The 15,345-nt window shown below is 40.9% G+C and overlaps 1 protein-coding gene across 5 annotated transcripts in view; it reads right to left on the reverse strand.

Annotated features, from left to right (window-relative positions):
- CHL1 (cell adhesion molecule L1 like) overlaps positions 1-15,345 on the reverse strand; it is a 780,691-nt gene that overhangs the window by 45,230 nt on the left and 720,116 nt on the right. For 4 of the 5 annotated variants that reach the window (XM_069643529.1, XM_069643531.1, XM_069643528.1 and 1 more), the window contains 3 exons: positions 9,556-9,717; positions 3,542-3,673; positions 3,043-3,115 (listed from right to left, as the gene is read on the reverse strand). In XM_069643529.1, coding sequence (XP_069499630.1) covers positions 3,043-3,115; positions 3,542-3,673; positions 9,556-9,717 — 367 coding nt within the window. The remainder of the gene's footprint in view (positions 1-3,042; positions 3,116-3,541; positions 3,674-9,555; positions 9,718-15,345) is intronic. The other variant, XM_069643532.1, reaches the window with a different exon arrangement.

Genomic DNA, 15,345 nt, shown 5'->3' on the forward strand with positions numbered 1-15,345 from the left:
TAAGTGCGACATGCATGGATTTGGCGCACGACCAGCGGGAAACTAGCGCAGCGCCTTCCTTGTATCGCACGCGTGCGCTTGATTTCTCATGCTTGCGCCACCTTGCGCCTGCTTGCTCTGGGATTTTCGGTGCACGTTTGTTCCATGAATCGACCCCTAAATGTCCTTCCTTGGTCTGCTTATAATTACTAGTGTTTCTTTTGTGGCTTAAAATGACTTGCTCATTAAAACATTTTGTGCGTAACGAATTGCTTGTAAAAAATGCATTGTTTCCCATTTGATCTCACCAATGCCAAAATATGGTGAGATGACTTGCCAAATATTGCACTTAGCCTCCCATTAAAATCAACTTGATGGTGAGCCTAATGGAAACTCAAACAAAAGGTGGCCCATGTCAGCAGTTAGATTAATCATTAACAAAAATTCCTGCCAGCATCATGGTTCCACAATCCCAAAAAACAAAACTCAAAGCTGAAATATAAAGATGCCCAGAAATATGATGGGCTATGCACGCCAATAATATTCATGCATTTATTTTTTATATAATTCTACAGTTACACAACTTAGAAACAAACAGTCATGTGTACTATGACTGAGGACCTTGTTTATTCAATGGATCCATACCTGATATGTGTAGCAACATTACAATTAATACAATGATAAACTTTATGAACAATTATTGCATATATTCATGCAGCAAATATAGACAGTCGTCTAGGTAGGGAATCATAACAATCAAAAATTCATTGATGGGGCATGTTGCTACGATGAAATATGCAATTCAAATGATTTTTGCATCCAAAAGCAGGACATCAGATTAGCCCCCCACCTTTGTATGCCATATTTTTTATTAGGATTTGAAAATTGGTTGTGTTTATTCTCTGGGAGTGTCTGATTATTGAGCAAGTTCAGACACATCAAAAAGTGTGACATAAGCGTGGGAATATGACCTATTATAAAAGTAGAAACACACAGGGAACGTTGATCTGTCTGTGGCACCAAAAGCTAAATAGAAGAATACAACATCCTCTAAATGGATGAGTGATGATTCTGGACATTATATGGAGAATTTGGCCCTACCATTGAGGAGACAATTATCTGCAGAACCTATTTCCAAGAGGGAGGAGAGGCTGGCTAAGGGGTTCTTACATGATGGCCCATTCTGACTTTAAAGAATATTTAAAAGTGAAGAAAGATTCTACAGAATCATTGCCATGCTTAGGTCCCTGGAGACGGAGGGGCTGAAGAGATGATTTCCACTTGCAATGCTCATTCAAATGGGATGGGATACATTACTCACCGTAATCGTATTTCGGATGCTTGTATCTGCTTAGATTCACATGCTGTGCATAGGCCGACGTCTAGTGGAAGCTGCAGAGTATTACAGTTTGTTTTTCGAAACTCAACAGTCATTTCTCACTATATGTAAAGCCAGGTGAGATTTGACTCCTTGTAGAAAACATAGAATTTTTTCTGAATACAACACGCAGGGAATTAGAAATGATTATTAACAGAATGAGAATAGAATATGACATTATAGTGTGTTGGTGTGTTAAAGCTGAGGAAGAATTCATTACTTAACAATAATGATATTCCTGTGCTGTGTGTGTTGTGTAAAACAGAAAACACTTTCTAGTGCCGACAGTGCAGCATTTTGAAAATGATAGCTGTAATAAAGAGAATCCTACAATAGTCACAGGGATATTCTTACACTTTGGCCTGAGAATTGGTGGCCTTGCTTCATAGTCTAAATAGAAAATTGCTTGATAATTTGCAACCTGCAAAAACCATAGATATGAAAAAGTGAATGAGGACATGAAAGGGTGTTTACCCTTCCTAAATCCATTCCCAGATAAAATCATACCAATTTAAAATACATCCCCTCATCTCCCTTTGATGTTGCACATTAGGGGACGGGATCTTCACTTATGGGATCCAATTCGCGAAATGAAGTGGCAAGGCTGCTCAGCATTGTATAAGAAAATTATAAATAATGTTCCTATATTGGGTGGGTGAACCAAGATCCCGTGTGTTCTTAATTGCTAGCACTGCATTTGTAACTGAGACCAGCAGAATTAGATGAACATTCAAATGACATACAAATATTAGAAATCCACAACCCCACATTCACACATGGGAGTGGGAGGTCAAATTGATGTCAAGTTGTTTACACAAATTTCATTTTTCTCTTAGACCAATACTTGTTTTTGATATTGGAGAAAATAGAAAAGGTAATTTCCTATTTATCAACCGAAACTAGTTGTGTATCAATTATAATTGAAGAAGCGCTTTCATATACTGACTGATAAATTGCATGGTTATCACACAAATGAGAATTCTGCTTTAAGGTGACATTGTATATAAATATATTTCATTTATATGGTGTGACTATTTATGCATGATTTCTCATAGCGAAATTGTCACATGCAGGGTGATTCTAATTTTGTAAACAATTTATCACAGTACATGTATCTTGTGGTGAATCGTCCTTCATAAATTAAGGGGACAAACTTTGATATTTTTTTATTTAAATACATTTGAGTTTTGATCACAAATACCATGAATTGTGGGGTGGGTCAGTATACAAGAGGATGTTAGAGTAGTGATTGCCACTGAGTGAAAAGAAGGAGATATCAACACGTTTCACATCAACACGTTTATGTTGCTGTAACCTCTGTAGTGTGGATCCACCATAACTGCATAGACAATTAGTTTTGGAACATTAAAAACCTATCAACAATCTGATTAACCATGTTCACATCAAAGTGTCACTCACTTTTCCATCTCATATAACCCTTTCAAAAGTTGTTTTCAACTGAGCACCACGTGTCACACCTTTGCATTTTTATTTTATTTTTTGCATCAGTGGAATTGACATGAATCCCAACATTTTCCCTGTAATTTAATAAAGCTGGACGTTTCCATTTTCATTGACAATGTGGGAGACCATTTACATATTACCACCATGGCACTATGATATGTTTCTTACCCATGTTCACATTCACATATATTATTCCACATGTTCACCATTCCCACATTTACCTGTAATCTCCAAAGGTTTCATCTTTTATTGACTGAGATTCCAGGTCAGGGTGCAGGTCTTCTTTCTCTTTCACTAATAAAGGAAAAGAAATGATCAACGTCCACGTCCATGATGAAAAGAGAGTATATAGTGATATGCTGCAGGCCTCATGCTGTCATTTTCAAAATAAGAAATCTAGGCATGACTCAGACTGTGGGGGATGAGGCTGAACATTGCAGTACTGTGGCCTGTATTATGTATTAACCAAAAGAAAATCCCATACAACAATGAATGTAATATGATTCACTAGTACATACAAAAAGTGCACACATGCAAAAAAGCAATTTATAAAGAGAAGATATATTCAAACCACCAGGTTGTGCCCTGAAGTCAATAGGAAGCATAGGTATCACATAAACATAAATAATAATAATAATAATAATAATAATAATAATAATAATAATAATAATAATAATAATAATAATAATGATTGTTGTTCCAAGTTTGAGAATTACTTACCAGAATATTTTCCACCTTTGTTACGCTGGACGAAGCAGGCAATGAGCAGTACCAGCGTGAGCAGGGCAATGGCACACATCAGCCCAATGAACCATCCTTGTGTTGAGATTCCATCATGGACCTCTGCGTAAGCTGGAACAGGAGATCCGGTGGTTGGTAGAAAGGAAGGAGAATGTAAGTATGAGAAGCAAGAGTGGTGGGACATCCCTGAGGGATGCATTATTGACAGTTAACTGACATTCCTCACAGACCCTTAACTAACACCCATCTCTGGTTATACACCTAGCACATGATAAACACGGACCATACACACACGCTTCACAGGCAAGATATTCAAGCCTTTCACAAAGCAATAGCTGTAATTATCATTTCATACCTTTCTTCGATCTGATAATTTATGTGCAATAATAGCTAAAAACGTATTAGCTGTTACTGTTACATACATATTTTACCATGTATACAACATATGTTCTATATAAATCACTTTAGATTAAACCGCTATATAAAAAAACAATTATTAAAAATAAATCATTATATACTTCTCATTGACCCCTAATGCAAACCTATTATTGAGTGCCCATTAATAACAACCATAAACCATCTACTAATGCTATAAGCTATGAAGCTATGTGGGACATCTATTATGGAGTTTAGACCTTAGAAGTATGTGAGTACTGTACATAGTGCATCTAAGAAATAGTACAGTATGAATTGCACACATTTATGGATAATTCCAAAGGGACGGGTTAGGGGTAGGAAGTATTTTGGCATACTTTTTGAATATTTGTTTTTTCTGGTAAACCTGCAAATAGCGTTGGGCCACCAATTGGAGGCCATTTATATTTTCAGACTACCCAGGGTTTGCATATGACTAATCTGTTGCTCACACCTTTCGTTGATTATTCTCATGTGCACTACTAGTGCATACGCCAATAGCTGTACTGACCATCAGAATACAACCAATGTTGATTGGCAAATATAAATACCATATTAAGCTGCTTCATCCTCCCCTGTCTCATCAGAAGACTTCTATGTTTAACACTTAATTCACATTAACTAACATAATTGACCATCTACTCAAATCTATCAATGATACACCATGCATACCCCCACTCAGCATAGTGTTTCATCAAGTGGTTTCATATGTATAACAAAACCATATACTGATGTTACACATTGCTCCTAACCTCATTAAGTTACTCATAAATGCTCACCTATCCATTCCAATTCATTCATCCCTGTCTCTGAATTCTGATGAACCCTCACCTCACACCTAACAGTAATCATCTACGTACTTGCCCCAATGATCCTCTTTCTCATGTGTCATTGAGCATTCACTGATGCTTATCATCAGCTGTCCTTTCATGCCAAACATAACTTCCCATATCACACAATCCCACTTCTATCACTGATTATTCACTCACACATATACATCACTGTTGCAGTTTGCCTGAAGGAGGCATGGGTTCGCCCTCTCCTGAAGAAACCATCCCTAGACATGGCATCGCCAAACAACTACAGACGCATCACCACCGTACCCTTTCTGTTAAAAGTCCTGGACAAAGCGGCTTATAATCAGATCCAACACTTCTTAGAATCTAAAGATATTTTAGGGAAGAGGCAATCAGGCTTCAACCCTGGTCATGAAACCAAAACCACCCTTTTGGATCTTAAAAACCAGCAAGCTGCAATAATGGATGAAGGAAAGCCTGTCCTTCTCCTCCTTCTTGACTTCTCTTTATTTGTGACTTGGTGGACCACTAGACAATGCAGACAACTCATTAATACAGCCCAATTCTCCCATGAAGCCACCACCTGGGATACCTCCTTCCTCGAAGGAAGAGCAATGAAGTTATTCTCAGAACAGGCCTGGCTAATCCTACCACCATACACTGTGGAGTCCCACAGGGCTCTTGCACATCTCCTATACTGTACATTCCCTTCACCCTACCTCTCTTCAATAATTTGGACAATTGCGGCATAGTATACACAAACCATGCCAATGATAGCCAAGTGCTCCGTCTCTTCATTGGCTCTTATGAAACAGATCCTGAAGCACTATGTAAAATATACTCAACCATTCAAGCCCGGATGGCACCAATGGGTTATGCCTCAATAGGGTTAAGACTGAGCTCCTCATAGTAGGCTCCAAGGAAACGCTCAACAAGGTGGACAAACAGTACAACTCCTTCTGCATTGACAACTCCCAAATTCCAGTCTCAGCAGCAGTTTAAACCTTAGGGTTTACATTGACTCCACGCTCTCAATGATGCACCAAGTCAATGCTATTGCATCCTTAGTGTCCTTCACAACGAAACTAATAAATGCAGTCAAGCCATACCTATCCCGCTCAAATCGCCTCTCCATTGCCCGAGCCACCATCGGTGCCAAATTAGACTACTGTAATGTCTTATTTGCCGGCACGACTGCAAAAAATCTCTACTGTCTCCAAGTGATTCAAAACAATGTGCTCAGGACTGCTCTCAGCATCCCCAAAAGAGAGCATATCACCAACGCCAGAAAAAAAGCACACTGGCTGCCAGTCAAAGAAAGAATACTCTTCAAGACGCTATCTCTAACACATGAATGTCTCTCAAACACTGCCCCCCCTATTTGACAATCACTACAGCAGCATCAGCCAGACCCAAATGGTCACAGCTCGCTAACCAGCTAAGAGTCCCCACCTTCAAAAGGGTAAGAGCAGGAGGGGCCTGTTTCACGATCCTTGCTCCTAAATACTGGAATGCCCTACCCACACACTTGCGAAACAAGACATCTTCAGAATGCAACCAATGGTGATTGGCAAATATAAATAACATATTAAGCTGCTACATCCTATCCTGTCTCATCACAAGACTCCTGTGTTTAATGCTTAATTCACATTAATCAACATAAATGACCATCTACTTAATTCTATCAATGATACATCATGCATAGCCTCACTCAGCATAGTGTTTCATCAAGTGGTTTCATATGTACAATAAAACCATATACTGATGTTACCCATTGCTCCTAACCTCATTCAGTTACTCATAAACGCTCACCTATCAATTCCAATTCATTCATCCATATCTATGAATTCTGATGGACCATCACCTCACACCTAACAGTATTCATCTACGTACTTGCCTCAATGATCTTCTTCCCTCATTTGCCAAAGAGCATTCACTCATGTTTATCATCAGCTGTACTTTCATGCCAAACACAACTTCTCATATCACACAATCCCACTTCAATCACTGATTGTTCACTCACACATATACAGCACTGTTCCGGTTTGCCTGAAGGAGGCATGGGTTTGCCCTCTCCTGAAGAAACCATCCCTAGACCTGGTATCGCTAAACAACTACTTTCCGCAAAGCGCTCAAAACTGAACTTTTCAGCTAGGTCACCCTACACTCCCGGCCTAGCCCACTAGTACTCCCTGCACTCACAGAAGGAAAGGGGGGCCTCATATGCTGTTCTGCTTTGTACTATGTATGTATTTACTTCTGCACTTTATACCTTCACTTTTCATCTTAATTATTGTTTTATGTCATTACATTTCGCACACCTGTCTGGCAAAGGGTTCATTGTAACCAAGAACCACAGACAGGTGCGCCTGTCATGTTCCTTGTAACCAAGTAAGCACCACTGTAACAGTGCCACGATGCCCCCGGGCCTCTTTGTGAGCTTTATAAATTCAAATAAATACATAAATACATATCCATTGCAATCACGTCTCTGAGACCACTGACCAAGCTCTCAAATTTGTAACTGACTGTCCCCTCATGCCAAACACTGAACATGTACATATGAGATGACTTCCTAACTTGCACCTATCAAGAATCCTCCATCTATACTCACCTCACCTGGTGTATCCAGTTACACCAAGAATTTACTTTGTACACCTGCCTATTACTTGCCACCCACTTACACCAACCAATGACAACTAACTTGCACCTATGACTAACCATCCAGTCATGCACATTACTGTACAACAATTATCGCTAACCAACTCTTCTGTGCAGTCAGTAATATTCCACTCAAAAATACTGTTAAACACTCACAATTGTTGACATCTTTAATCAACAAATATCCTACAATATAGCAATAGCAATGATTGACTAATGTAGCACATACTGCAAGAAATACATTTTGCTGAAACAATGCTTACATTTGACATATTGACATATTGTCTGACATATGCTGTAGAATGCTTTTTAGTAAGATATTAAAGCAATGCGAAGGAGACAGACACACAGAATGGCTAAGCCTCTCATGCTGAAGCAAGCTGCAGGGCCATGCCCATAATCATGCATATTAACTAATGAGACAATGAAAAAGTCCCAGGGAATGGAACCTATAGGCATCAGTTGGGGAATTAAAGTAAAGGAACACTAGGGGATTGACACTACTTCTTTGAGCTTTACTCCGCAACATGGAAAATTGTACCTGAAAAATGAACCCTTATCTTCTAACTTGGTTTGCACTGGCACAGACGGGCTAAAAAATGGTGGTGCAGAAGGTTGCCCCAAGCAATGCCGGATAGTTCAGATGCATTCAAAACCTTCGACCCATCACGTTTTTGATTACAGTTTGTATTCCTGTGTGAGAGAGGGTATGCCCAGGCGTGAGACCCTTGCTCGATGCGCCACAGGGAACCAAGCTGTACCTCACTAAGGATGGCCAACAAGGCTGAACCATGTCTGGGGTTGATTGTGCTTCCATGCAGACTGGACCTGGCCTAGCAGTTCAGGCTATGGTGCCTCCATTGGTGGCAGTACCTGACTGATTTGCATATGGCTGAACCCTTTTTGCAATGTTGCAGACAGGCTAAAAAAAGGTGGTTCGGAAGGTTGCCCAGATCCATGCCAGGGGTTAAGATTCATTCAAAATCTTCCACCCATCACTTTTCCGGTTATAGTTTTAATTAAATGTGACATACATTTTCTACGCTGGAAGTGAGAACCAGAGAGGAGCATCATAGAAAACAGACTGGTTTCCGGCAACTAAGGGGCAAGGGGACCTGCATAAAGAATGTGTGTAACCATGAAAATAGTCCACATGGAGACAAAGCAAATGTGTTCATTTGTTTAACTTGAACTGAGAGTTGAATTACAAAATTAAAATGTCCACACTCTCCCATTAGTTGTTTGTGATGTTATGATTAGCCACAGGTGATAAATCCCACGTCTACATTTACTGGGAATAGAAGACCAGGGGATCATTTTGCACATTGGCATGAGGCCAATATATATATATATATATATCTATCATACTAGTGAATAATTGAGCAAACCTAATATTTAAACCATGGCTTTCACTTGATTATAGTACTCTCTGTATTGAGAGATTCACCAGGACCCATCGATTGGGGTGATCACTCAGCATGGTTTTCAATCACCTAATATTTAGGTGTAGTTAGTGCTTTCAGGTGAGAAGAGAGGTCACTCTGCATGTGTTAATTCGTTGGTCTCTCTGAAGGGAGCCTCTCCAATTCTGAGCTGCAAATTTAGTCAAGAAGTAAGTGACATGTGTTGTCTGCACAGTGCATTGTCAATATATATATATTTTTAGGGGTGACCTTAGTTCATCATTAGCATTGTTAAGTCTCAGTGCCCGTCTACGCCTATGACTCTCTAAGGATGAAATGTCTATTAGCAGTGCAGGTCTTCAATCTCCATACCTGTCGACTTCATGATCTGTCTGTACAGGTCACCTTTGGAGAGGTGTAAAGAGTCCAGAATCCACATATTTCACTATACAGAGTTTACATGCAAAGATCACCTTTAAGACTGCATAGGGAATTATGCCCCCAGAATCCTCGCCAATCTACAGTGATCCTCCCTCTATCTATTGGAGTAGTGTAAGAACTGCATCTCCCTTCATTCTTTCCTAAACAATAATTTCACAATCCTGTCTACAGTCAAGTACTCTACTACATCTTGGAATGCTCACTTTACATGTGAAAAATGATGAAAACAGATGGATTGTGGATAATGTGATGAGCCAGAAGGAATACTTTTTCTCACCTCTCCCCCTTGTCTCAATTACATCTTCAAAAATGCTACCGTTATCAACCCAGTTCTTTGTCACTAGATGGATTGTATAATCTGATCCGGGCTCCTGTACCTCAACGGGGCGAAACGTGTGTGCTGCGTTTCCGGCTTCGGAAACCTTCCAGATCTCTTTGCCTATGAAACGTACAGAAGCAAAGCACAAATGTTCACTGCAAGCTTTCCACAGCAAAGCTGGCCATGAGCAGAAAGCAAAGGTGCTGACAGACCAGAGCGTGCATTCAAAAATCCCAGCTGCATAGAAACATCACTTAATAGAGACAAAAATAGTTACTAGACAGTGATTTAAACATAGCATTTTAAAACTATAATAACCTGCACAAAATAAAGTCTGGAAACCATTGCAAAAGCTGAGTGATAGATCTTATTGTCATAGATTCAGATGAAGGCAACGCATTGTCTGTTTTCAATTTTTCATTGTTCATTAATGGCAATGTTCCCATCATGAAAGACCATGAGTTACTGTGGAATCAACCAACACTTTCTTGCATTTTCATTCCAAGCACCCACCTTTCATTCTATAATTTTGCAAGGGTATACTTTTGGATTAACATAACATTGAGCTGGTCTAACATTTGTGAATTGAGGTCCCGGGCCGTGGATGTCTATTGCATGCACAGATTATGGACATGGGTATTGAGATCATCTTGCCAAATAAGGTGCTGGTTCGAAGAAGGCATGTATATCCAGATATTGGAAACCATACACTCAGCATCTGAGTCCCTGGTATCATTGCTGCACCTACTATCTGAGACTTCATGTGCCTGGCCAATAGTGACCAAAAGTGAAGACCCACGACTAAACAAACTCTGACAAATGACATGGATAAGTCCCTTGAACTATTGTTAAACCCAAACTTATAGATCCTCTGGGCCATTGTCATACTCAATATCCAACAGAACAGTATAGCTATCAAATGTAATCTTTGAGACCCTAGGACTTCTGTGAAATACTATTTCTGATGACGTGAGCATCACCTTCAAACACAGTATTTGAGAGGTATGACATGGACTGTTGCAGGTGTCTCAAACCAACCATCTGAGTCAACAGGTTGACTATTGTACTGAAAAACATAGACCCACTAATAGATATAAAATATGTATTTGATGTACCCTGTATCTTGTATTTCGTCCCTACTGCAATCACCTGCTCTACGGACTCACCAAGACCATTGCTATGCCCTTGATGTGCCTGTTTTCTTGTACTTTGCTCCAATTGCAATTACCTGCTCTAAGGATTGCTTCCTTGTATTGTAATTAAGCTTTAAGATTTCCTGTTTCTGTTGCGCCCGTCTACCTGAGGGCTTGGTGCGCATTACCAAATAAATAAACAAACAAACAAACAAACAAAATAAACATTGTGTACTATATGGTCACTAGAAAAGCAATTTAACTAAACGTCTGTATCACTGTGAAAACATTGTATTAACCACAAGAGCATTGTGAAAATCAGTGGGTCACATACCAGTAATTAAGCAGTATAGCCACCAAATGACTGACAATATAGTTTACCGTTAACAGCACTCTGTCCCGTGCAGCTACCACAGGATTATGTCTGGTAGTATGGTGGTGTAGATAGGACTCAATGGGGATTTTCAGAGAATTATTGTGAGTGGTAATTCTGCTGCATTAATTTGGCAAATTATTGGGAAGTGAAAGATGTATTGTCCACTTCAAGGCCAGACTGATAATTTGACGGTCTGGTTAAAGTGGTGGTAATCCCAATACTGCAGAAAAAGAGATGAGAGCAGAATTATCGCCACTTGTTTTATCACACTGCAGAACCTGTAATGGGGCACAATATCTATGATCTCTGGAAAACATAGCATCCTAGACACAAGACACACGTTCAATGTGAAAAATGGTTGTGAAATTAAATAGGATATAGCACATCTTGCAGACTTAGAGCCTCAGACACCAAATCCATTCTCAAACTGGATGCCCTGGTCCCCAGGTTGACTCTAAAATCTAGCACTTAACCAAATGGATCACTGAAATAATCACATAGAAGGGGGTGCATGGTCTTTAACAGGAAAGTTAAATCAACAGATGCTGGAATTTGTAGGATTATAGAGAAAAGAATTCCAGAGCCATTCTAGCCAGCACATTTTGGAATCTTCTCCAATTTACATTTGTGGGACTCACAATCCATTTATGTAGCAAAAAAACCTAAAGACATGTCCTCTCTAATTCTGCCTTCCCTTGCTTTGATTCATTCGTGGGGAGAGCACTTATAAACATCTGGTAGTACTACCTTTTCCTTGCTCCAATAGAAAAAGAAATAAGATACATATGAGCTTTTGCCATCTGTCAAGGCTCTAGAGACCCTGTTTTTGTATTTGTATAAATTGATAAAATGATGGAGGTAATTCCATCTCAGAAAGAGTGGTCTGCTAACTACAACCCCCCTTCATTAAGCTCTATGCGAAACCTTCAGTGACACATGCCTGCTGCGTCAGTCTCCTGATCTGCAACACATGCACTCCAGAGGCGCAGAGCAGGATCAGAGCTCATAGGTGCCCTTTTGTCAGCTACTATGATAGCCAAGTCATTGTGCGGTCCATAGGCTGCTTTTTAAATCTGCACTTCTTTTTGCAAAATTGCATAATTATGATCAATTGTCTGGTTGCAGTATAATCTTTAAAAATAAGCCATACTTATGTTTGGAGTATGGGATTTGGGGTATGGTAGACGGTAATTCACATAATTATTAAAGCCACATCTGATTTGTCTTATACACATGTCAACACTGTGAGCCCAGGTCAAGTGTGGACGGGGTGTGTCCATTCCAGTCAGACAGCCTGTATTCGCCAGCCAGCAGGGAAATAGATTGTAAGACTATTCCTCTGTTGTGTTCCATTGGGAGGTTGTGTAACAACTCTCTCCAGCAGGACAGTACTTCAGCAGGAGCTGTCCTGAGAAAGAGGAATTAAAGGGCCCTCCCTAAACAAAAGGACTCATTTCACACTGGGGTGTTACACACCAAGGGCCTCATTACGACCCTGGCGCTAATGGTTTAACGGCGCCGTAAAGAGCGTCGGCGCCGTTAAACCATTAGCGCCTGATTACAAGGTCCCTTAGCGGGTTGGAGGCTTTAACGCCTGCTTTTTGCAGGCGTTAAAATCCAACCCGCTAAAGGACCTTGGAGCTAATTACGGCAACCGTAATTTACGGTGGCGTAATTAGCGCCTTCCCAATCCCCATTATGCCCTATGGGGCGAAATGGGAATGGGGAAGGGCAAATGGTGAATGGGGAATTACCGCCCCCGCCAACCTTGTGATGGGGGCGGTAATTCTGCCATCCACCATGCCGGAGACCGGCATGGACCATGGTGCTAATAGCACCATGGTCCAGCGCCTGGGTCGTAATGAGGCCCCAAGTGTCTTTGATGCTATCCGTATGGGGAGGTGATGGAGTTAGAGTAGGCAGAATGAGCTCAGCAAAGCTGGTGGAGGGATCCACCATTTTGGTTCTTTCTGTGGCTCTTCTTCCTTCCTGTCTCCTCCACTTTCTTTGAAGCCAAAAGGCTAACACCACTTGTCACTAGCGTTCTCTGCCTCTCCATTTAGCGCTACATAAACTAAGCTCTGCTTGCTTTATCCGTATCACCTAGTCACACAATCAAAAGCTACTATCCTGCTGAACGAACTATGTACAGCTTCCTCTAAGACTTTTATGGGCATCCAGTGGGGACTGTGTTTCTGTATCCCTAACAGTCCCACTACCACCTGATGTCTGCACCTACCCTGGCACTTGCCACCAGCTGGCCACTGAATTTTTTTAATGTTTTCTTTTACATACTGGTATTTATTCTTTTCTCATGTACTGCACCCCCACTTCCCCGTGCCTTCCTCCCTCCCATGCACTTGTGTCATCTGAATGACACTTGGCCTAGTAGGATCGTTGTCTCTTGTCATCCCCTTGTTCCCCCTCCCTTGCCTCGTCGCGCCTTGAAACACTTGTGTATAGGCGCGTTATAAATGGCATATCATATCATGTCCATTGACTTCTCCTTTAACATGTGTACCATTCACTTCAATTATTGAAGTTGGCTCCTTATACTTTAATTAGAAACGACTGGACCTGTTTTTCTCACCTAGTTTTTAATATTGGTTCACCGCAAGTTCTTTATTTGGGCATTGTTGTCCTTAGAAGGCATATTTAACTATATAGGAACTCCCAAGTCAACTGTCCGAGATGAATGAAGAGTTGGAAGTTGGGCTAGCTTGCTGGGGGTGAGCCAAAGGGTGTTTTAAAGAGACGTACTGTCGTGTCTCTGTCTGCAAAACACTGGAGAGAACTGAGTGAGAGCTCGAATGGTACATCCATACTATAGCCCCGGCAATCTGATCCTATCTGCTGGGTGTTCTTATAATATGCAGTCATCATCACACAACAAGAAAAAGAAAGTGAATCCTAGGCAAGAAACAGTCGACAAATATGCCAACACGCCTACTGGTGTTTTCCTTTTTCAAATGAATAGTAGGATGTTTCAGCAGCCAAAAATGTATTTGCTGCCAAACAGCACTGGTAGAAGGAATACACATTTAAAAATGGGTAAGGGCACATACTAAAGGAAAACAAAAAAAAAGGAAGAAGAGAAAAGGTGGTGTAGAGATCGATGTGCAGGGTTCACTTTCCCAAGTGTCCACTGCATGCAGGAGCCTTTCCGCGTGTCCATTTCAATGATGCACGGGAGATGTTTCGCTTCACTCCGTGTGAATTTAACGTAGACAGTGTGCGCACTCTGAGAACAAGGATGTTTCGAACCAACAAGGATCTAAAACATAGGATTCCATGTTTGTACATAAATATGCCGCCATTACACAGCATCATGTGCTACTGATTTCAGCATGCACATGCGCCATTTGCCTTTGGCTCTTTGAAAGTCTCCCTTTATGCAATGCCTGTTCTGTCCCGCCACCAGCACCAGTGGTGAAAGAACAGTTTCAAGAGCAACGCCATCTAGGCAGACCCGTACGCAAACGTGCCTCGACAATAGTTGAAAAGATGTGTGCTTGCCGCAGTGCAGTCAATCAGCCACGAGAGGGAGCCTTCCTCTCGCGTGTGCTGCTTTTCATTTCGATGCTAGCATTTGAAATCAGTATTTTTAAGTCATGTCTATACAGTCGTTCAGATATCTAAACGTACTTCAGACACTAGGACAACAACACATCTTTTGAGCATGTATATGCGTAAGACAGTGATAGTAAGACGAAGACAATACAAACTTATTTAACTATATGGTGTTATATTAACTTATTTCAGGACAAAAGCGTGAGGGGTGCCATTGGCTATTCGAGCACACTCTATAGTGGTGAGCACTGAAGGCAGTTGTGAGTACTCACACCAGTGTTTTGTGCTGCGATGGCGGATGCGGCTTACGTGCATGGTAAGCATGTGTCATGCGGGTCATACTGCCACGATAAACCTGTTTAACTTACATTCTTGTCCACCTTCCGTTTATATAATACGTCAATCATTCTGCAGCAAAGCTTATTAATTTCTATGGAACAATATGGCGCCACACCTCCTACTCATGCATAGTCGTATAATAGTGTCACAGGGTATGACTGTTCATCCAAGAGGCACATTACAGAGTGTCCGCCCTTCACATGGTCAACCTTTAGTATTCCCAGGTTGTAATACAGAATTCCTGTACAGTTGGCTATTACCTAAGGTCAAGGGCGTTGCTGGGGGGGGGCTAAGGGAGCTATAGCCCCTGATCTTTTGGTTGTAGCCCCG

This window comes from Ambystoma mexicanum, chromosome 2p, assembly GCF_040938575.1.
Source record: "Ambystoma mexicanum isolate Mex_15411 chromosome 2p, UKY_AmexF1_1, whole genome shotgun sequence".
NCBI lineage: Eukaryota > Metazoa > Chordata > Amphibia > Caudata > Ambystomatidae > Ambystoma > Ambystoma mexicanum.